At 39.3% G+C, this 22,499-nt stretch overlaps 1 protein-coding gene and 1 pseudogene across 3 annotated transcripts in view; both read left to right on the forward strand.

Moving 5' to 3' along the window:
* Positions 1 to 22,499, forward strand: part of Trim55 (tripartite motif containing 55) — a 52,036-nt gene that overhangs the window by 16,018 nt on the left and 13,519 nt on the right. Inside the window, exons 5-9 of one of the 3 annotated variants that reach the window (XM_027932856.2) lie at positions 6,430 to 6,663; positions 6,960 to 6,982; positions 7,084 to 7,208; positions 11,905 to 12,146; positions 13,553 to 13,840. The exons of 1 other annotated variant lie outside the window; for it this stretch is intronic. In XM_027932856.2, coding sequence (XP_027788657.1) covers positions 6,430 to 6,663; positions 6,960 to 6,982; positions 7,084 to 7,208; positions 11,905 to 12,146; positions 13,553 to 13,840 — 912 coding nt within the window. The remainder of the gene's footprint in view (positions 1 to 6,429; positions 6,664 to 6,959; positions 6,983 to 7,083; positions 7,209 to 11,904; positions 12,147 to 13,552; positions 13,841 to 22,499) is intronic. One more of the 3 variants, XM_027932858.2, reaches the window with a different exon arrangement.
* Positions 8,179 to 9,839, forward strand: LOC114090646 (Na(+)/H(+) exchange regulatory cofactor NHE-RF3 pseudogene; annotated as a pseudogene).

Raw genomic sequence — 22,499 nt, forward strand, 5'->3', positions numbered from 1 at the left:
AGAGATGAACATGCTTGCTATCATGCTTGTGCAGGTAACAGTCATCCTTTAAGGTGTGCCATCTGCAGACATTTGGATAATGCACAGAATCTGCATTCTTTTTCCTATTGAATTTTCCAGGTTACTAGAAAGTCATATTGAAAGGGTTACCAGTTCACATTTATACAGGCACAGAAAGCACTCAGAGTAATCACCATTGGCAGCAGCATAACCTCTGAGAACATTTTCTTCTGGGTAGCATGTATCTGTTCTCCAATTAGCTTGAGAGGTGAATTGATAACCTGATGTTATGGTTTGGATGTGACAAGGCTCCCAAAAGCTCGCATGTGAGACAATGCAAGAATATTCAGAGGAGAAATGATTGGGTTGTGAGAGTCTTAACCTACTCAGTAAATTAATCCTTGATGGGACTGAGTGGTAACTGGAGGCAGGTGGAGTGTGACTGCAGGAAGTGGTTAATTGGTATATATTTTGCATCTGGAGAGTGGTCTCTCTCTCTCTCTCTCTCTCTCTCTCTCTCTCTCTCTCTGCTTTCTGATCACCATGTGAGCTGCTTCCCTCTGCCACACTCTTCCACCATGATGTTCTTCCTCACCTGGAGCCCTGAGGAATGGAGCTGGCCCTCTATGGACTTAGACCTCTGAAACCATGAGCCCTCCAATAAACCTTTCCTCCTTAAAGTCGTTCTGGTCAGGTCCTTTAGTCACAGCAGCGAAAAAGCTGACTAAAACACCTGACGTGCTTGTTACTCATTGAATTCCTCAGTACTTTGATGGTCCTGTAGCTGAAAAAGATTGAAGGGCACACATGTTAGTCTCTCGTATGTTGATTCTATCTCAGAATAACCCTAGACTTTCAATTTCATAGAAATGAAATTGTATTTTACATTTGAATCTGACATGAGGTTAATCTGTACATCTTAATTTCTAGAAGTTTGTAAGTCCCCATTACATAATTCCACAGATACAGGATTTATTTCAGAAAAAAGTTTGTCTAACTTTTAACCACATTTTGCATATATTTACATTAAAGGCAAATTAAGCAAGAGAAAATGGGGGGACCTGTTTATCTGTTGGAAATCAGAAAATATAATAATTTTTAATTTTGTATTTATCATTCTCCTGGACAATACAAAATTGTGACCGATTGTAGACCATATAATTCTTTGTACATAAAAAACAGTCAATGAATTTTGTTGAAAGAATTAACTAATGAATATAATCCTGAATTATATTGAGATTTCTTCCCTTTAAAAAAGCTTAGTTATATAATCATTGATTGGCCTCCATATTTTCCCTATTTGCCTCTAAATTTTTAATCAGAATCTAAGCAAATCATAAACAAGAAATAGTAATATGTCATTTTTCTCAAAGTATTTTAAGTAGTATTTGCCCTATTGTAATGTGCTAGAGCATTTTTTCATTTGCTAGAAGTATTTCACATTTTTTTCTGTAAATTGTATTTTCATATTTCTTGCCTATTTTTTATGAATTTGTTATACTTTCCATTTCTATTTTATCCCTTTGCACATGACATATTTTTCAATTTATGTAATTTATAATTTGTCAATTGATTGTGCTTACTTTTTGTCATATGGAAGATTTCTGTTTATGTATCACCATAATTGATTGATATCAATATTTTCCCTCTTCAATGTTTAATTTTGAATCATACATTAGAGAGTCTTCCTCTATTCCAAGTTACTGAAAATTTCACCTTTGCTTTCTTTTTCTTCTTTTTGTTTGTTTGTTTGTCTTGGTACTGGGGATTGAACCCAGGACACTCTACCACTGAGCCCATCCCCAGCCTTATTTTGTATTTTTTTTAGAGACAGGGTCTCACCTGGTTGCTTAGAACCTTGCTTTGAACTGCTGAGGCTGGCTTTGAACTTGTGATTCTCCTGCCTCAGCCTCCCAAGCTGCTGGGATTAGAGGCATGCACCACTGTGCCTAGCACCTATGCTTTCTTCTATTATTTTATGGTTTACCATAGTTTTGAAACCTCTAACCCATAATGAAATTTATTCTAGAATATAGTGCAAGAAATGAATGTAATTTTATCTATTTCAATATGACAAATTTCTCCCCAACATCTATTCAAAACTGTCTGTCTTTCCCCCACTGATTTGTAATACAATTATCTTGTATGGTATTTCCATATGGAATAGGTTTTATTTCTAGATTTCCAATACTCATTCCATGAGTTTTGACAAATGTTTAAAGGTCTGCAACCTCTACTACAGTCAAGATACAAAACTGCTCTTTGGACTCAAATTTCTGTTTCTTTGAAATCCAGTCCTCCCCAAACTCCCAGGCTCTGCAAATCATTGCTTTTTCCTTTTCCGGAAAGCTTATATACATAGAATTATGTATATAATATATATAAATAGGTCACCTATTTATTTCTTTTTCATATAAATAGGTCACATATTTAATCTGGCTTCCTTAATGTAGCATGAAGTTTTCCTTGTCAAAATCAAACGAAAACATAGATTGCAATCCAGAACATACATGCACAGATCAAGGTCGCCCCTAGTACGCCTACAGCACAGAGTATTGTATTAGGACAGAGGAGGCACTTTATTATGAAGGAAAGTTGATTGATCTTCCTGGTATGCAAGTGAGTTAGAGAGATCTGATTAGTGAACACGAGCAGTCACTGTGAAGAGTCTGTCTCAAGGTTGTAGCATTTATGTTGAAAGTGTGTAAAATGAAAATACATTGTCTTCCAAAAAGACGGGCTGTTTTTCTGCATTGACCTAATGGGGCAGTTCCTGGAATGCACATTTGTGACCTGAGCATTTCCCATGGCCTCTCAGCTCTGTTTTAGATGATTTTGACAAGAACATTTTTATTTGGAAGCTCAATTTCTACATCTCTATGCAAAGGCAAATTTCTACTATGTTTTATTAATTATTTGCCTTTTATTCAATTTTTTAACTGGTTTTCTACAGTTTATACTTTAGATGCCATCTTTTGTCTGGCTTTTGGGCACATCTGAGAGGTGTGTATGTTATTATTGGTGTCAGCACATGGCCATTGGGTCTCACTGTTGGAGTTTTAAAACAGCAGGAATTTCTCTGGAACTCAAGCCTAGCCCTACCACTAATAGTCTGTATAAGTGTGGCTTAGATGATTTTTTTCAAGTTTTCCTTTCTAAAAAAGAGTTATGATTATATTGCCATATGACTATCCTACATATTTACTAATTATATCACACAAATTTATATATGTTAATATTGACATTGATAAGTGAATGGTAGGAACAATACTAAAATATCATTGGTAATAACTATAGAATTTTAGTTATTTTTTTACTTCTTTTTCATATTTTAAATTTTTTTCAAATATTTTATACTGAAGACCTTTTGTTCTTACAATAAATATTGACATAATAAAATCTTTTAAAAAGATCTAATCACAAAAAAAGCCTAGATTCAGCATAGTAGTCTGTTAGATGGCATATATTTAGTTCACAAGCACTTTATGTAAATTTTTTTCCAAGTTACTTAAAAGGACAGACACAGCTGGGTGTGGTAGAAATAGAATGACTCAGGAGCTCAGAGACTTTGACTCTAGGCCAGGCACCAACAATAAATAGTAGAAAGGCCTCGAGAAGGTGACAGCTCTTTGGAGTTTCAGTTTCCACATGAGTGAATTGATTGATCTGGAGCAGGCTACTTTTAGTGTTCCATACAACTCCAAGATTTCCCACCTAAAAATTCAAAGTAAGGAATTGGACCTAAATTTAGTAAATGCTCATATCATGCCTTCTCTGAACCTAGTAATATTATAAGTACTTTTCAAAGTGATATAATAACTATAATTAAAGCATAGACCATGTATGGGGTAGCATTTCCTATACTAGAGAGCATAAGCAAATAATCAAAATGACAGTAATTTTATCCAAATTCAGTATCATTCAAATCATTAAAAAGCAAAATAGAAATAAAATAATATTTAGAACTGAAAATAAGATAGGAATGAAAGTATAGTTATTCCATTTAAACCACTACCATTTATATAATTAAAATAAACGATCTAGTCTTATTTGAGCAATGCACTAGAATACAGATGATTTCACATCAATCTCATCACAAATGACCTGGCCTTCATCAACTTGAATATTCTCACACACACTAAAGTATATAGAAGAAAACTTTTATAAAAATAGGGCATTCTTTCAGTACTACATCTTAATATAATCATTATAAATGTTTAAAGTATACCATACATATTGGAAGAACAAGCTAGAAACCATCATGTTTCCAGTAAGCGCTGGAATATCTAAAGTCTAAGTATCAGAGAGACATATTCCAGTTATGCAGTGAGCACATTGGGTGCTGTAAGCTTAGCAAAAAAGTAATACAGTAAAAGAAACAAATTAGAAGGCTACTAACCGACTTCAGTTCCTAGGTCTAATTGTGACAGTCCAAAGGGCTGGAAATGGATGGAAATTTGGCAAGCCCAGCAATTTCCATGTCTTACATGGTCCCTTGTCTGTTACTTTGACAACTACCAAAGCTCCCCAATTTTTGTCCCCTCCTACCATCTCCTTTGCTCCTACTCATCCTTTAAAGCCAAACTTAGGCACCACTTCTCCTAAGAAGGTTTTCGTGAGCCAACGCTCCTGACTCCCCTTTCAAACACCCCCACCTACGGGAAGAGTTAAATTAAGTTCCCACCCCTATGCTTCTGTAAAACCTGGCATAAATCTCTAACATATTACCATTATTCAGCCTCCTAGTTTGCATTACATTATAGGTCCATAGTCATTCTCATTCAGTGAACTGTGAAGTCCTTAAGATCAGGAACTACATTTAATTCATTTTGGGGTCTCCAGTCTTGCGCAGTGCATGACACAAAAGACATGCTAAATTAAGTCTTGTTTGTTCAATGAGTGGGTAAATGATAGAAATGCTATTAAAATGGCTTGAACCATTGGCTTTCCCTTATGCTTTATTGTTTGGCTAGAAACAGTGATGAGAATTGACTGTTTAGGGAAGGCAGTGGAGTGAGGAATGTATTTCTTCTGCATTTTGGAATGTCTTTATAATTGATGGGCATGTGTAAGGCAGACCCAGATTCTATCTTTGAGGAAGACCATAGTTTACATATTTAAGAGACTCGTATCAAAGAAAGCAATATGTGACATCAAAAATACCAGTGTTTACTAAAATGAAAGAACATGTGAAAAAGGTCAGGCACAGAGATGTCAAAGATAAATTAACTGGATTCCAGAGCTAGGTTGGATCATTATGGCTCACAAAGGTCCTGGACCCAGAGATGATCAGGTCTGAGGAGACTGGCACACACACACACCAAGCTTTCTGGAGCTTGAAAAAATAAAAGGCTAATGACTAAGTCAATTGGAAAATTAGTCATGATTTAAACATGGATTCATAGTCAGGGGAATTGGATGGCACTAGAGATGCTTTAGTCATGCAATGTACGTGTGCAAGTCAAACCTCCAATATAGCTTTTCCCTCTAGTATTTCCCTCTCTTAGACAGTACTGAATAAATAGAAATTCTGTTGGACACAGGTGTCTGCCACAAATTTTAACTATCATAGGACTTTAGAAGGTTACAAGTTAGCATTCAGTCATAGAGGTCAAGGAAAGCTATATGGAACAAGTGGTATTCCAACAATGTCTTGAAGGTTGCTTAGACTTGAGGGAGAACATTGTAGACAAAGGGGAAAGCAGAAGCAAAGAAGGTAAGTGGTTTGGTTTTGCTGGAATACAAGGATTACGATAGAGAATACTAGACTATTATGAAGAAAAGTTAGAGCCAGATCATGGATACTCTTGAAAGCCAGTTATGAAGCCTAAATGTTATTCTTTATACAAGGGGGATTCAAAATAGAAAAACATCACGATTAGAATTATACTAATAGCAAATTGATTTGTCTGTGGCATGAGTCCTTGGAGGAGGGAATCCCAGAAACATAAACTCGGAGAAGCTAGAGAATCTATGTGGAAGGTCTGAAACTAGGACAATAGTGTTATAGATAGAGCAGAGAGAAACTGAAGGGAACAAACCAGGAAATAGCATCTTTTTCTTCTTACATATATACACCAAAGAAAAATATAAGCTGTAGCCCCGGTAACCCAAATAGAATATTTAAAAAAAAAAAAAACCTGTCCTAATTTCTATGAAATTCTCCATTTATGAAGAACAGAAGATTGTAAAATCATCAATCCACCTAGCCAATGTGATTGATTTTTAGATTGTCTAATTATTGAATTTGTGAAAACTGGAATTTTCAAAGCACAGTGGATATCTGTACCTCAAGGGACAGTTCAAAGGGGAAAAGAAATAAAATATCCTATGTAACTAAATGTTTTTGTCTCCCAAAATGTCCAGGTGTTTTTTTCCAAATAGCCTTTCTCACAAACACTTCCTAACATTAGCTAACCCAACTAACAGGAATGCTGCAGAAAACAGAAGCAGGACCTTTGTGAGAAATTTGATTACCTGTATGGCATCCTGGAGGAGAGGAAGAATGAAATGACCCAAGCCATCACCCGAACCCAAGAGGAGAAACTGGAACATGTCCGAGCTCTGATCAAAAAATATTCCGATCATTTGGAGAACGTATCAAAGTTGGTCGAGTCAGGGATCCAATTCATGGATGAGCCAGAAATGGCGGTATTTCTGCAGGTAAGTCTTCTTCTTGGCATCAAGGAAATAAACCCAAAAGGTACTTGCTGGAAATTAGTTATGACATTTTTATTATTTTGTGTACATTTCATGTTTCAACCTATTTTACCAACTAAAATCATCATCTATTTGGCACTGCTTACATAGAAAAGGACCCCTGACAATACAGCAGTTATTTACAGCATTTAGAAACTAAGCTAGAAGATTCTCAGGGTCAGCAAAGAAAAGGATTAAGTCTCACCATCATCTTGGATGAAAAGAATCTAAGTAAGCCTGTCTCTTGTTTGCTTTCACAGAATGCCAAAACCCTGTTACAAAAGTAAGTCATTTTTATTTTATGGAAAAATACATATTTTATTTTTTACTCAAGGCTATCAAACTTTAAACAGTGACAGAAATGACAACCTGTCTTTGTTGCAGAATCTCAGAAGCATCAAAGGCATTTCAGATGGAGAAAATAGAACATGGTTATGAGAACATGAGCCACTTCACAATCAACCTCCATAGAGAAGAAAAAATAATACGTGAGATTGATTTCTACAGAGGTTTGTTATTCTTTTGACCATTTGGCCAAAATTTCAGGTGTGGGAAAGCTGCAGAAGAGTTGGGTGGGAGGAAGGGAGGATTCAGAATCACCTCCAGAATGGATGTTGACAACTTCAGAAAGACCATAATCCAACCTGACAAAGCTCTGTTTTATAAGAGGATCACATAGTGTGTTGACAGTGTTTATTCAGCTTTGCACATCATAATGCCTGTTTAATCCCATTATCAGGCATTTGACTTTGGATAGTCAAATACTTAACAGCTGATGATTATGATGATATCTTGACCATACAAAAAGTGTTAGTCACAGAGATGTAAAGTGTCATGAGCAGTAAGATTAAGGAAGCTTTGCTGCTGGGCTCAGGAAGCATGCAAGTGAGAATTCCCAGGGCAGTAGGAAGAAGGATGGGTAAACTGAGGGGATTTGCCCCACTTATGGGGTTGATTGACGCACTCTGCCTTCTTCTAGGTGGGAACCCCCACAGTGTACAGGTTACTACTCCCCAGGATGGCCCTAGTGTGGGAGGGTGTTTTGTTAATAATCCCTGGCCCTGGCCCCAGGATGGGAGACAGTAGAGACAGTATTAACAGAATTGAGGGTTGTTTGGGTGTCCAAGGCATCTGCCCAAGGAAGAGAAGAAAGAATGCAGAACCACCTACTTCCTGATTCTTCTCCCCTACCCCCTTCCTCATTGTCTGGGAGTGAAGACAAGAAGCCCCTCCCTGCACCTCCAGGCAGGTGGGCCAGAGAGCTGGGATTACTGAGGGTTTCTCAGGTTTTCCAGTTCAGGGCCCAGCCGGCTGGCAGAAGGAGTGCAGAGGTCACTTGAACTCAGACCACACATCCTGTTAAATACATCAACTTTTAAATTGATCTTTGTTCAAAGTCCAGTGGGTTCCAAGACTAGTGCTCACAGAAGAGAGAATCCATGAGAGACAGAGAAGCTCCTCTTCCTTCCAGGTAAAGAAATGGCCTCCACCTTCAACCCCTTGGGAATGTCAACTGTCCAAAAAAGAAGGGCAAAGCTATGGCTTCTTCCTGAGACTTGAGAAGGAAACTGATGACCACCTGGTCAGGGTGATTTGAGAAGGTAGCTCAGCAAAGAAGTCTGTTCTTCTGGATGGAAACAGAGTTCTTAGAATCAACAATATTTTTGTCAACAAGGTAGAGCATATGCAGGTGGTGGATCTGGTCAGGAAGAGTGGGAATTCATTGACTTTAATAGTTCTGGGTGGAGATTCCTATGAGAAAGTCATAAAAAAGCAGGTAGACTTGAAAGAGTTGGGTCAGAGCCATAAGGATCTGGGTTTAAATGATAAGAAATGTCCCCTGTGATGAATGGAGCAGTGGAGACTTGGATCCAGCCCCAGCTCTGCTACTTGGTGAAGGAGAAGAACGACTATGGCATTTCTCTGAAAACTGTCCAAGATAAAAAGGGAATGTACATGACTGATATCACTCCTCAGGGTGTGGGTATGAAAGCTGGTGTCCTGGCTGCTGATCATCTGATTGAAGTAAATGGAGAGAATGTGGAGAATGCCAGCCATGAGGAAGTAGTGGGGAAAGTGAAGAAGTCAGGAAGCCCTGTCGTGATCCTGCTTATGAACAAAGAAACTGACAAGCATCACAGAGAACAGAAGATACAGGGGGAAACAACCAGTTTGAAACTCCTGCCTCATCAGCCCTGAGTTGTGGAGATAATGAAGGGAAGCAATGGCTATGGGTTCTGTCTGAAGGCATGCTCAGAACAGAAAGGTCAGATCATCAAGGACATAGATTCTGGAAGCCCAGCAGAGGCAGCTGGCTTGAAGAACAATGACCTGGTAGTTGCTGTCAATGGTGAGACTGTGGAAACCCTTGATCATGACAGTGTGGTTAAAAGGATTAAAAGGGTGGAGATCAGACTTCACTGTTGGTGGTAGACAAAGGATGGATAATATATACAGACTGGCTCGGTTTCTCCATTTTTCTACTATCAAAGTCAAGAAATGCCTAATGGTTCTATCAAAGAGGCTCCAGCTTCTATCCTGTTCCTCTGGAGGTCTCAAGTCCAGATACTACCGAGGAAGTAGCAGATCGTAGGCCTAAACTCTGCAGGCTGATTAAAGATAAAAATGGCTATGGTATTCATTTAAATGCAATTCAAGGTCTGCCAGTCTCATTCATCAAAGAGGTACAGAAGGGTAGCCCTGCTGATGTGGCTGGGCTGGAGGATGAGGCCATCATCATCCAAGTGAAGGGGGTGAATGTGTTGGATGAACCCTATGAGAAGGTGGTGGAGAGAATCCACAACAGACACTCTTGTTCTGTGGGGAGAGGCCTCTGATTACTTCCAAGCTAAGAAAATTCCCATTGTTTCTTCCGTGGCTGATCCACTACCTGCCTGCCCTGATTCCAAAGTAGAAATACTGGCAGAGTCAAAACATGACTCACATATGGCAGAAGAATGAGCCCACATTACAGCCTCATGTTCTTCTTCCAATTCTTAAGATACAGAGATGTGATCCAAGAAATAATCCTTTTGACCGAGCATGGTGGCACGTGCCTATAATCCCAATGGCCCTGGAGGATCAGACAAGAAGATCTTGAGTTCAAAGCCAGCCTCAGCAAAAGCAAGGTGCTAAGCAACTCAGTGAGACCCTGTCTCTAAATAAAATAGAAAATAGGGCTGGGGATGTGGCTCAGTGGTCGAGTGCCCCTGAGTTCAATCCCTGGTATCCACCCCACCCTGCCCCAAAAGAAAAAGAAATAATCCTTTGGCTGATAGGATTACTACTAAGTATCCAGATATTGCTTTCTCAAAGAATGAGCTGCCATCCATTTAGTATCTATGTTGGAGAAGAACTCCTCTGAAAACCATTCACCATGTGTGATTGTCTTCTTTTGTCATTTGTCTTAGGGGCTGCTATTGCAGATGGCTTATTTATGGTCAGCTTAGGAAGATCTAAGCAGGAGTCCGATCATTTTTATGTGATCTCCTCCAAGCTTCAACTTAACTCCATTTCTCTAATGATGATTCTCTTACTTCTGTGGGCTCCTTGAACACCAAAACCAACTCATAAATCTATATATGTGAAAGTTGCTAATTAAAATATCTGAGCATATCTGTTTAAAATTATGCCTTTATAGCAATGTTGTGGTTGCTGGAATAAACACCACTAAAATGGAGAAAAAAAGAGCAAGATTAAGGATGAGATAAAAATAAAAAACATAGAAGACACTGGGCTAGATATGTTAGTGCATCAGATTGACCATTCATCAGAGGACAAGAATAGGAACACGTCATAGACTAAGTCACAACCTGGAAATAAGGTCAGGTGTATGTGACCAAACAGATTTCAGAAGCTATGAACATCTCCTCACCTTCGACTCAGAAATCCAACTCTTAGAAATTTATCCTGATGAAATAATTAAAAAGAGGAAAATAACTGTGAAGTTGACCCCAAATGTGATCACTTTGACTCATCCTAGCCCAACTAGATGATAACACTACCATGACCAACATGGCCAAACTCACAGTACCATCGAGGGGTGATGGGGGATTAAGAAATACACACACACACCCACACCCCCCCACACACATACATAGATGGCTGGGATCGGGTGGAGCACTGCTCTCTGATGGAGAAGCGGTGTCTAAAGAGCTGTTCCAGCAGTTTTATGTATATATGTCTCATAATCAAGTTAAAGACTATAAAAGCATTACTCTTTGTGCCCAAGAAAGTGACAGGACTAGAAACATCTATGTAGCTTTTCCACAGTTGCAATGTGCAATGTTAGGAGCTTTGTGCAGCACTCAAGAAGCCCATTGTCTAAAGTTACTGTGAAGTGGGCAGGCTCAGGAGTAGCAGCTGGTGAAATATTATGGTTGTCTTGCATGCTCAGAATTCCTCTATCCCTGGGAGCTATGTGACTAAGATCAAGGTCGAAGCCGATAAGACTCTTGCACAGAGCCTTTTTGGACGGGACGTCACCATAGCAATTGGGAATCCTGTACCCTTTACAGAATCATTCCCAGGCAACAGGTATACCACAGCCATGAAGCCATCAGAGACCCCCAACCTCAGTCACTGCTCTCCCTTTCTCTATCACCATTCTCCACAAACACTCCATGGCTAGACCTCTAATAATGCACCAGCATCCATGGATGCAATAGTAGAGGCAAATCTTCGTAACAGGTCTTTTTTAAAAATGTACTTAATATTGTCTGTCTTTATTGTTGCCTGAGAGAATATGAAGTGAGTTAGGAAAAGAGTCATGGTGTTAATTGTTGCAAAAACTGAACAAAGGCGGTAAGAAATGAAAACAAGTATGTTTTCAGAGATAGGGAAGAGAGTTGCACTTAGTTTGACAGAGATGAATAAGCGACAATCCCAGCCCTCCAGGAGCTTGCAGAGGTGGCACAATATGATAAAAACATAAGCAGGCTGCTGGGGTGGGGGTGAAGTGGGGGGTGCATTGGGTATGGGACTTTGCTTTGGGGAGGACAGCAAGGAGGAAGGCGATGGTTTCTTCACATTTATCTTGTCCAAATTTAACCTGAAGCACAGGCCCCAGCATGGCACACTATGGCCACTGTCAAGTGTTGGAGAGGAATCCCTAGCTCTGACCTTAACTTGAGCCATAAGTACTGACCATTAGCTATTTCCATGGCTGAAGTGGTAGTCATAACAAGCTTAAAAATACCTTACCAGAAGATGAAGATGAGGAAGAAGGAGGAGGAGAAGGAGAAGGAGAAGAAGGAGAGGAAGCAGTAGAAGTGGAAGAGGTGGAAAATATTCAAATAGAGTCATCAGGAGAAGATGAAAGTCCTGCAAAAGCCTCGGAGACCTCTCAGCTGGCCTCAGAGCTCCAGGCTGTCCCCGGGGCACTTCCAGTTTCCTCTTCAGAGCCACCTCCAACCCTACCACCTGCTGTGGATACCCCAGTGACACAGGTAACCATTCATGAGTTCCTTTCTACAAGTGTTCCTCCTTTCTGAACACCCAAAACAATTTATTCCGTCTTAAGAAAAAGATAACTATATGACAGATGTTTGTATTCAGCGGACAAATTTTTTCAGGACAGTCACAGTGTTAGGGAGAAAATTCCCTTAAGTGATGCAACAGGTTCCCTGTTGTTATAGCTGGTTGGCAAGACCTAATACCACTTTCCACCAGTGGACACTCCCAGATGTGAGGTGGTCTTTGAAAATGTGTGTGTGTGTGTGTGTGTGTGAGAGAGAGAGAGAGAAAGAGAGAGAGACAGAGAGAGAGAGAGAGAGAGAGAGAGAGAGAGAGAGAGAGAGAGAGAGACATGTAAACTCACAGAGAATTGCTTGATGTGGATGTGGTCACTTTTTGTTGCTTAACAAATAGGGTATAGTGTGACAAATAATATAAGGTGAGAAGTGAAAGTGATCATACTTTCAGAAATTTGAATTTTCTATACATAACAGAGAAACTACACTACTATATGTTCATGTTGCTCACCTGAATGTGCAATTGTATCTTTCCTTCAGTGGGCAACCAAATGAAGCCTGGTTTTCTGTATGTTTGTCATTTGATGAGACTCTGTTGACAGGACTGTTTAAGACTTTTTAGGATGTTAGCTCATCCCAGAGGCTGCACCTGATCAGCTAACCTTATGTTTCTAGGAGGTCACTGACCAGTTTTCAATCTTTTGTGCTGACTTCATGACACTTCAGCAGACAGGATCCAACCTGTTGAGTTTGTGGGCAATGCAGACTCATCAAAGAGGAGCCCTGCTTTTGCACCTGCTTTCAGAATGGATTGAAATCATCTGTAGAAATAAAACCCCAGAGGGGAAACTCAGCGATGGAATTATATTCTACGCTCTGTCTCCATAGCAAATGAGGCTTAAAATTTTTATAGTATTTATACTTCCTAGAATCTTGAAAATCTTGCACCAAAATTGAAAGAAGGGTAGTAACTTAAATGAGGGTTAGATTTGATCAATGAGGTTGTTAGCTTTTGAAAAGCAGTTTGGGGGCCCACATATATTGCCAAAAAGTTAATTCTGATCAATACTTTGACCCTTCTCCCATACCTGATACTTTATAAGCAATTTTGACTTGAAGCTTCTGTTTCTTATTTTCCTGGGCTACTACCTAGTGAAATAAAAGCACAGAAAATATCCAGAGGCCTGTCAGAGGAGCCCTGAGGTCAGCATTCTGCCTCTAGTTCTTCCAGAAGGGGATGAAGTACAACAGACTCTAAACCAGGCATTGTGCACAGAGAACTCACAGTGTTCAACACTGAAGGGAAGGGAACTAAAATCAACTGCGTTTTCTTTTTCTTTCTTTTTTTTTTTTTATTTTTGAATTTATCTATCCTTACTAAGGGGGAGGTTGTGCCCACTGGCTCTCAGCAGACCACAGAGTCTGAAACTCCAGTTCCTGCAGCAGCGGAAACTGCGGATCCCTTGTTTTACCCTAGTTGGTATAAAGGCCAAACCCGGAAAGCCACCACCAACCCACCTTGCACCCCAGGGAGCGAAAGTCTGGGGCACATAGGGCCTCCAAGTTCTGAGGAGTCAAATGTACAGAAGGCAGAAGTGACAGAAGCCGTAGCCAATGAGAGGGCAGCAGTGAGTGGTAAGGAAACTAGTTCACCTGCAGCTACTTCTCAGGTTAGTGTCCAAGCTCTTGTGCCTGAATGCTTTCCTGTGTCCCCTGCGTCCCTGCTGGAATAGGCCGCAGCAAGAAAGAAGGGCTTTCAAAGGGCAGAGAGAAAGCATGGCCCTCAGAAAAATATAGGAACACCTCACCCTCTGATGTTGGCTTGTTTTTTAAAGCGTTCTATCCAAGAACAAAATCAATTTGATTTCACTCTGCCTGTGCGTGGTGACCTCACACCTGTCCTCACAGGGGACAGGGCGCAAGCAAGCCTGGCCCTTTAGGCATGCTGTTGAGATCTGCTTTGTCTGCAGTGACTGGCTGGTGTCCCTGGTTCTTCTCTGCAGCATCCACTTGCTTTTGCTCAACATTTTCTGTGTCCCCTCTGGACTTCCAAAGACTAATCACCTGCCTCTGTATCATTCCCAGCAACCTCCAAGGAGCATGTTTGTATTGGTTTTAAGTCTGCTCTGGAAGATAACCTCAGATTCTGAGGTTCTAGGGGTGTGCTAGCAATGGCTGAACAGAGATAGTCTTGGCTTGATTAAACCTGTGCTTCCTAAGTTTGTTCTCCTGGGGGCAGGACAACACAGGTTTACCTACATTTTGAAAAGAGACTCTTGATTACTTTCTTCTTCTTCTTTATTTTTTTAATGAAAGCTTGAAATCCATGTCTTCTCCCTAACGCCTAGTTAGATGTTTGCATGTCCTGAAGAGTTCATAGAAGAAATGTTTTCCAGTTTCTTCATGAAGAAGAATGTTCATGGTAACTCATTCTCATGAGCATTCTTAAATGACTGTGGGGTGTGAGTGTTACCCCAACAAGAGGCTGTAGGGTAGCATTCTCTAGCTCTGTGCTCCTCCCTCATCAGGGGATTATGAACAACATGTCTTAAAACATCAGAAAATGACTTGTTTTCTTGATTGCATCTGCTCAAGGGACTTCAATTTCATGAGATAATAAAAAGAAATGATTATTGGAAAATTAAAAGCCACATGCTTTGGTGACATTTATTTTCACAGATGCAAAATGATAAAAATAAATGTTTGGTGTGAGGAGATCTTTTGAGGTAGTTTTAGGTAGAAATAAAATTAGAGTAGACTGATTATGTCTAGAAAGTTTGTGGGAATTATCATATTTTATGTAAGTTGAGGAGAAAGAGCTGTTTTCTGCAAATACTAGTACAATTACCCCATGAGGAGCATATAGTAGGTATATGTTCCAAAATGAAAAGCCCATCTAAACAATGCTGGAAAAAAACTGTGATAAAATCAGTGAAGCTTTCTTCTTGTTTTCTCACAGGAGTTAGCAATCTGCCTAGCACTTTTGGCTTTTCTTATCCTTCACTACATCTGGAGTCAGATTCAGTGCTTGATTTTTGCTTTAATGGGTAGGAAATATTTTCTTTTCCCTTGACTAACATCTCATGTAGATTCTTCCATAATATTCCTCTTCTGTAGGCCCAGAGATGAATTGATTCCCAACCTTGAGGCTCTGTCTTCTAAAATGAACCCTGTTCACAGATAACACTCAAGGCCTCAAGTCTCTACAATGCAATCACCTCGAGGCACTTTCCTGAGGAGAATTGCTACGTGATCTATTCCTGGATGGTGGGAAACCTTAACTCAGAACAGTGACTCTGTGGGCAATTATTCAGTAATCCAATAGGAGAGACCCCTCCAGGATGGCTATTAAGGAGGCCAGTTGCACAAGGTGTCCATGGTGCTATGAGGACTCACAGCTCTTCAGCTGAGGGAGGAGCAACAAAGGTCCCATTCAGGAATGTGCAGGGTGCCATAGATTAAGGAACAGTATTTCCTCTGCCCACTTAGAGATGCCCAGGAGGGGGATAGGGATGCTGTCAGGGGAACTGTCCTAGGCAGTCCCCACATGGGAAGCAAATGGACTGGGTGACTATGGGTTCTCTTTGAACCCTCAGCCTGCGGAGGAAGAGAATCCTGAGAACAAGGTACCATGGGTGTAGCAACGATGGGGGGCAGCAGGGGAGTGCAGCCAGATGAGATCTGAAGGAATAAAGAACTGGAGATCAATGTGCTCTTCCCAGACCTGAGGAATCAGAACTAGAGAAAAGTCCTAACACCATTCAATAGTCCCTGCCTATTATTTGGAGTCATGTTTCTCATAATCAAGGCTTTACTTGATTCCTGTTATGAGGTTTGCTCTGACACTGACATCTTACTCCTTGGATAGTCTTTTGAAGGCTACCAATTTAATTAATAATATTCAAAGATCCAAATCTCATTAGCTTTTGAGTAAATGACTCTGCTGGCCCAAGATTTCACTTCCTATGGCCTTAGCTCAGGAGCAGTTCAGGGTCTCTGGTGCTGAAAGGCATCAGCTATTTCTGGCTCACTGACTTTTCCCTCGGTTGGCACTGGCTCTCCTGGAAGCCCCCATCACAGGCTTCCTTTCTGCCTTAAGAGCTCTCTGCTCATGGGATCTCCATGGGACCCTGCTTTGTCTGTAACTGAGTGTGAGCAGGATCAACTCCGCCATCTAATAGTTAGCTTGAAAACTGCACCCTCAAATGTTCTGGGCATCCTTAGAGTCTGCTCAGTGGCCCAACTCCTCCCCACATTATTTGTGGTGAAGAACAGTAGAAGTGTAGCACATGGACTTTGGGGGTGCAAATGGGCAGAAAGAAAACAACATGTTTGTTTTTAATAAGTCTGTTTTAAATTAGTTTCTAATAAAACTAATGTTTTATTAGAAGCACGACCTAATTGTGGATCTGAATAATTGTCTGAAGAGTTCTCTTAATATTCTGAGAATAGAGGTTTGGGGTTTTGTCACTATGTGTATATTCTTATAACATTCTCTGAGGCTGCAGGGGGAGTGTCATGCTTCATGGCTGCCATCCACTGAGCCCATGTCGTGTGCACTGATATTCATTCATATGCCTGTGTGATCAGGAGAGGGTGAGACAAGTAGGTGGGGCTGGGCACAGTGGATTGACCTTTAGTATTGCAAACCACCTTACTTATGCAGTTCTCAGCATTTGAGAAAGGGCTTACACAAAGAGAAGCAAACCTATTCAGTATGGAATACCGCTCTTTGATCCCTGAAATGGCATATGGACAGGTCAATAGTAGCAAAATTGCAGGACTTTGAATTTTTTGCAGGCCTAATTCACCTTCACCACTCCAGGATCCAATTTACCAGATGAATATTTATCTAGTGCGAGGATAAAAAAAAAGTTTGTTGGAATTTCACACTGCATCACTAGTCTTACCATGAAAATTTAGGATAGTGTATAAGAGTTCTCCTTGACCACTGCTGGTCTCACTTGTCTTCACTAAATGATCCCATGTCTGGGAGTGAGGCTGCTTTAGGCATGTCGGACTCCCTTGCTGAAATATTTTCTATTTTCAGGTATTTTCTTTATATCTACTGACATAGTGACACCTATCCATCACCCAAGCACACCTGCAGATTATGTCTTAGAAACTGGTCATGCAAAAACCAGTTGTCCCTTCCTCCATCAATGGTGAACAGGGCTTCTCCTTTGTGTTAGAGCAGATGAGCATTATTGACTTCTCAATCCTCTAAGGAAAAAAAAAAAATCTTAACAAGGTTTGGATTGAGCCTTATGGTAAATCTGAATCTCAGGAAAGATGCTGATTTTCATCCAGCCTTTTACAGGGTGAACTTTGAGCCCATTCCTGCCAGAAAACTATGCAAAGACCCCATATATTAATTGGCCTTTAGCTGCAAAAATTGCTTTCTATGTTTTTATCCTGGACCACATGTGCTGTACGCTCAATTGGTACAAAGAGAATTTTGTAGACATAACATTAGATTTTTTTTTCAAGGGCCAATTTTTAAATTTGTTTTGAAAAAGTTACACCATGACCTAGTCAACCTCAGAAAAGAAGGGAATAACAAGGTGGGAGAAGGAAATTGTGACAGGTTGTGCTGTGTTAGACTGTTTTTTGTTGCTATAACTAAGTGGCAGAGACTAGGTGATTTTAAAAGAACAGAAGTTTACTTAGCTTACAGTTCCAGAAGCCAGGGAGTCCAAGAGCATGTGGCACCAGGATCTAGTGAAGGCCTCATGCTGCATCGTAACATGGTGTAGGGCATCACCTGGCCAAAGCAAGTATGCTAGCTCGGATTTCTCTTCCTTTTCTTACAAAGTCACTAATGCCATTGTGGAGGCTCCATCTTCACAACCTCATCTAATCCCAATTGTCTCACAAAATTTCCACCTCCAGATAGTAGTAATATATAAATTGGGGGATTAAATTTTCAACACACAAACTTTTGAGGGGCACATTCAAATCATAACAACTACCCTTGTTATGTGAGGCCTAATTTCTTGGTGATGCTTTGTTGTGACCATTGCTTGAGCCATCTGTTGCCCTTCCTCTTTATACAACACTTACCTGCCCATTATACCTACATGTGAATACAGGAATTTCCCTCCATCCCCACCCTGTCCCTGTGGACAGTTGAGTATTTTATTGGGAATATGTGTGGCAATTACATTTTTACAAGGGTGGGCATACCAGCAATGAGTGTCCCCCCTTCTCTCCTCCCCCTGCCCCCGTTCTCTTTCCTCCCTTCCCAATGCAGCTTAGTGGCCTCATTTGGAAGAAGCTGTCCAAATTTAATGGGAGCTGTGCAGACAATAGGGGTTTCCAAAGAAATGTCTCCATCTTTGATGGATCAATTCAGCAGCTGCTGAGATTGATACATGAGCTGGATACAGTAGATGCCTCAAGGTCAGAGGAAGCCCCCACTTGGTGGAGCATGCACACACACACACACACACACACACACACACACACACACCCCAGTGAGAACCAAGTGCATTGGAGATGGAGACTTTGGCATTGACATCTCTCTAATCTCTACTTCTTTAAAGAATCATGTTTTGTGTATTTCATCTGAGCATGAAGTCATGGTGGTAAGAAACTGAAACCTATTGTGTCACAGCTATTTGCTATTTCAAGAATGGAACAATCACTATTCATATTCTATTCTTCAAGCCTGAATATAGATACAGGAGTCTGGTAGAAATTCTTCCAAGGTTTGGGGCAGTGGAAAGATGAATGAAATTAAGAGAAAGGACTCGCCTATCAGTTCTTGCCTATATTTGACTCTGGGCATTTAATTTCTTTGAATCTCAATTTCCTCACCATAAAAATAAAGGGACTACTCAGTGAGTAGATTCATCTATCGATACAACCTTGAACAATAAAGAATCTAGTCCTAACCACTTTATACTATGCTTCAGGATGTTTTCAGGGAAGGGTTATAGACTCCAGCCAAACACCATCATTCTGGGTAGCAATAATAATAATAATAATTTTTAGTGAAATAGAGAATGCATTATATCTCTCAAAATATATTTCCTGTCAAGATGGTCATACATAAACCCTTCTTATCATACTGATTTCCATTTAGCTTGATGTTCACGTTGCTGCTCTTATCTCCTTTAGATGCCATAAACTTTATAAAACCCATGATGACACCATCCTCAAGTCATCACCTAAAGGTCCTTGCAGACCTCATTGTCCGGTAGAGCAAAGATGCAATGGACCTGTTAGATGCAGTCACAGAATATTGGATGGATGAAGAAATGAAAGATACGTGATTTTAAAATCAGCTTTTTTAGTTGGTTTTTTGTGTTTTTTTTACATTTTTTTGGCCGGTTCTAGAAGACCATATAAAAATAAAGCTTTACAGTATATGGACTGTTATGACTGCTTTTTTTCACTTAGAATAATGCTTTTGAGATTCATTCATTTTATTGCATATATCATTATCTGGATGTTTTTTATTCCTGAGTAGTATTCCTCTGCATGCCTATACCACAATTTATTTATCTATTCATTATTTAATGGATGTTTTTGTTTTTAGCAGCTTCATCTATTATAAATAAAGCTGCTATAAGCATTCATATGTGGATATATGTTTTCATTTCTCTTGAGTAAATACTTAGGAATGGAATTGCTGGTTTGTATGGTAAATGTATAACTTCATTACAAGCTGTCAAAATGTTTTACATAGTGTCTATTCAATGTTATGTTTCCTAACTCCTAACTCTTCTATCCTAGCCAGCATGGTATTGTGCCAATCTTTTACATTTTTGCCATTCTAATGGATATTTATGATAGCTCCTTATGGCTTTAATTTGCATTTTCCTGCCTATTAATAATGTTTATCATCTTATAATGTGTTGATTAGTCATTTTTATATTGTCATTGGTGAAGTATCTGTTCATATCTTTTATTAGGATTGTCTTAGAAGTTCTTTATGTATAATGGATAAAACTCCCTTATCAGATAGATGTTTTGCAAATATTTTCTTCTAGCCTGTGACTTTCCTTTTCATTTCTTAACAATGTAGATTGAAGAGCAATTTTTCTTTTAGTTTAACAGTTCAATTTATCAGTTTTTCTCTTATAGTTAGGCTTTTTTGATGTTCTATTTAAGAAATCTTTCCTTAACTCAAAATCATAAAGTTTCCTTATGTGTGTTCTTCTAGAACTTTTTAGTTTCAGCTCTTAAATTTGATCTAAGATCATTTTGTTAATTTTTGTATATGTGAGATGTGAATCAAGGTTTATTATTATTCTTGTTTGTTTTTCATATAGATATTCATGTATTCTACTAACAAAATTTTATTTTCTTCGTTGGAAAGACTGTCCTTTTCCTTTGGAAATTCAATTGATCGTGTATTGATCATATTCATAGAGCTATATCTGAACTGTTTTGTGCCATTGACCTCTGTCTGTCCACCAATATCATACTGTCCTGATTGTTATAGCTTTAAGGAAGTCACCGAATAAGGAGAATAAGGTAACAATAGTCATCCAACTTTGATCTGGCTTCAAAATTGTTTTGACTCTTTATTAGTTTTACTGAACTTTTAAAAGAACCAGCTTTTGGATTTATTAGGTACCCCTCACCTCCTACCCTTTTTTGGTCAGTTTTTCTATTTTACTCATTTCTTCTCTTTATTATTTTCTTCCTTATGTTTAGTATGCATCTAATTTTCTCTTCTCTTTCTAGTTTGTTGGGGTGAAGTCTTGGATTATTGATTTTAGATTTTTTTAAAATAAGTCTTTAGTCTTATAATTTTCTTCCAGTCACAGCTTCTCCTGCATCCCATAAGTTTTGATATGTTTTCATTTTCATTTAATTCAAAATATTTTCTAACTGACCTTGTAGTTTTTCCTTGGACTGATTTTGTTGTTGTTGTTTGATTAATGGTATTCAAATTCTAAATATTTAGAGATTTTCTAGATATTTTTATGATTTCTGGTTTAATTCTATCGTGGCCAGAGAACATGTTTTATGTTTCTAATATTTTTATATTTATTAAGATATTTTTATGGCTCAGAACATGATGATCTACCTTGGTAGATGTTTCACATGCACTTGAAAACACAAGTACTTTCTGTTTGGGGTATCGAGTTCTACACATGTCAATGAAGTCGGTTGGTTTATGGTGCTGTCCTAATTCTACCCATATTCATACTGATTTTCTCTTTTATCAGTTGCTGAGAGAGGAATTTTGAGATCTCTGGCTATAATTTTAATTTTTTTAAAAAATATTTCCTTGCAGATCTATCAGTTTTTGCTTCATATATTTTGAAAACTGTGTTTAAGTACATTTATATTTAGCATTGCTATATTGTTTGAAGAATTGGTCCCAAAATATGTGTTTTTTTAAAAACAAAATGTATTATCTACCTCTTATTTCCCTGTGTTTGCATGCTTAAAGGGGAATAAGAGGGTCCTCGTTCACTTGGGTGGGTACTGGCTTTTAAGGTATTTGTTGGGGAGGTCCTGGAGGAGAATGGTGCTGACCATCTTTAAGGCATTATTTCACATGGCAGGCCTCAGGGAAGCTTTCATGGTCCGAATCCAACAGGCATGTCTTACCTTCTTTCTTTACCCACACACAGGGCCAAGCACAGCCATGGCCAGGATGATTGAGATACTCTTAAGTGATTGGTCTGAATTTTACAACCTGGTGATTAGTCATCACGGTTTTGTGGGACCCTATTTTTAGTTTTGATGTCAACTGCTTCATGAGCTAATATCTCTATACATTTCCATGACATACCTATGCCCCAGTTCATTCCTTGTCCTATTTAATGTTTTCATAGAACTACAGAGGACACCCATTGGTGGTTTAGTGACTTCCAGTACCAGGCTTTTCCTGTTGACTGAGAAGATCTGATGGCTTGTCCTCCTGGCTAAAAAGACCTGACCCAAATGCCCACATAAAGATGCAAATAGCTTTTCCCTACCCCCAGTTTCCCCAGTTTCTTTCTATCTGGCATATCATTACCTCAAGGACAGAGCCTGTGGAACAATGTGGGTCCCCATACCTTAGCATCCTTAACCCTTAAGGGTTACAAATTAGGAAATTCGAGCTCATAGTAAAAGGAACGTGTGGATGTCAAGGTCACTGGCTAATTATAGACAGAAGCTGTAGGGAAAGTGCCGCCAAGGAAAGCCAGCCCATGGCCATCTTAATTCTCACTCAGGCTCTATAAACGTTGTCCTGTGAGGTTATAAATATGCTCCTAAAGGAAAATGTAAAAGCATTTTATTTTTTAAGATGGATGGAAAAAATAGTGGAGGAGAGGAACAGAAAGGAAAGGGGAAGGAAGAACAGTCAACAGCTGGTTT

Source organism: Marmota flaviventris, chromosome 15 (assembly GCF_047511675.1).
Source record: "Marmota flaviventris isolate mMarFla1 chromosome 15, mMarFla1.hap1, whole genome shotgun sequence".
Lineage (NCBI taxonomy): Eukaryota > Metazoa > Chordata > Mammalia > Rodentia > Sciuridae > Marmota > Marmota flaviventris.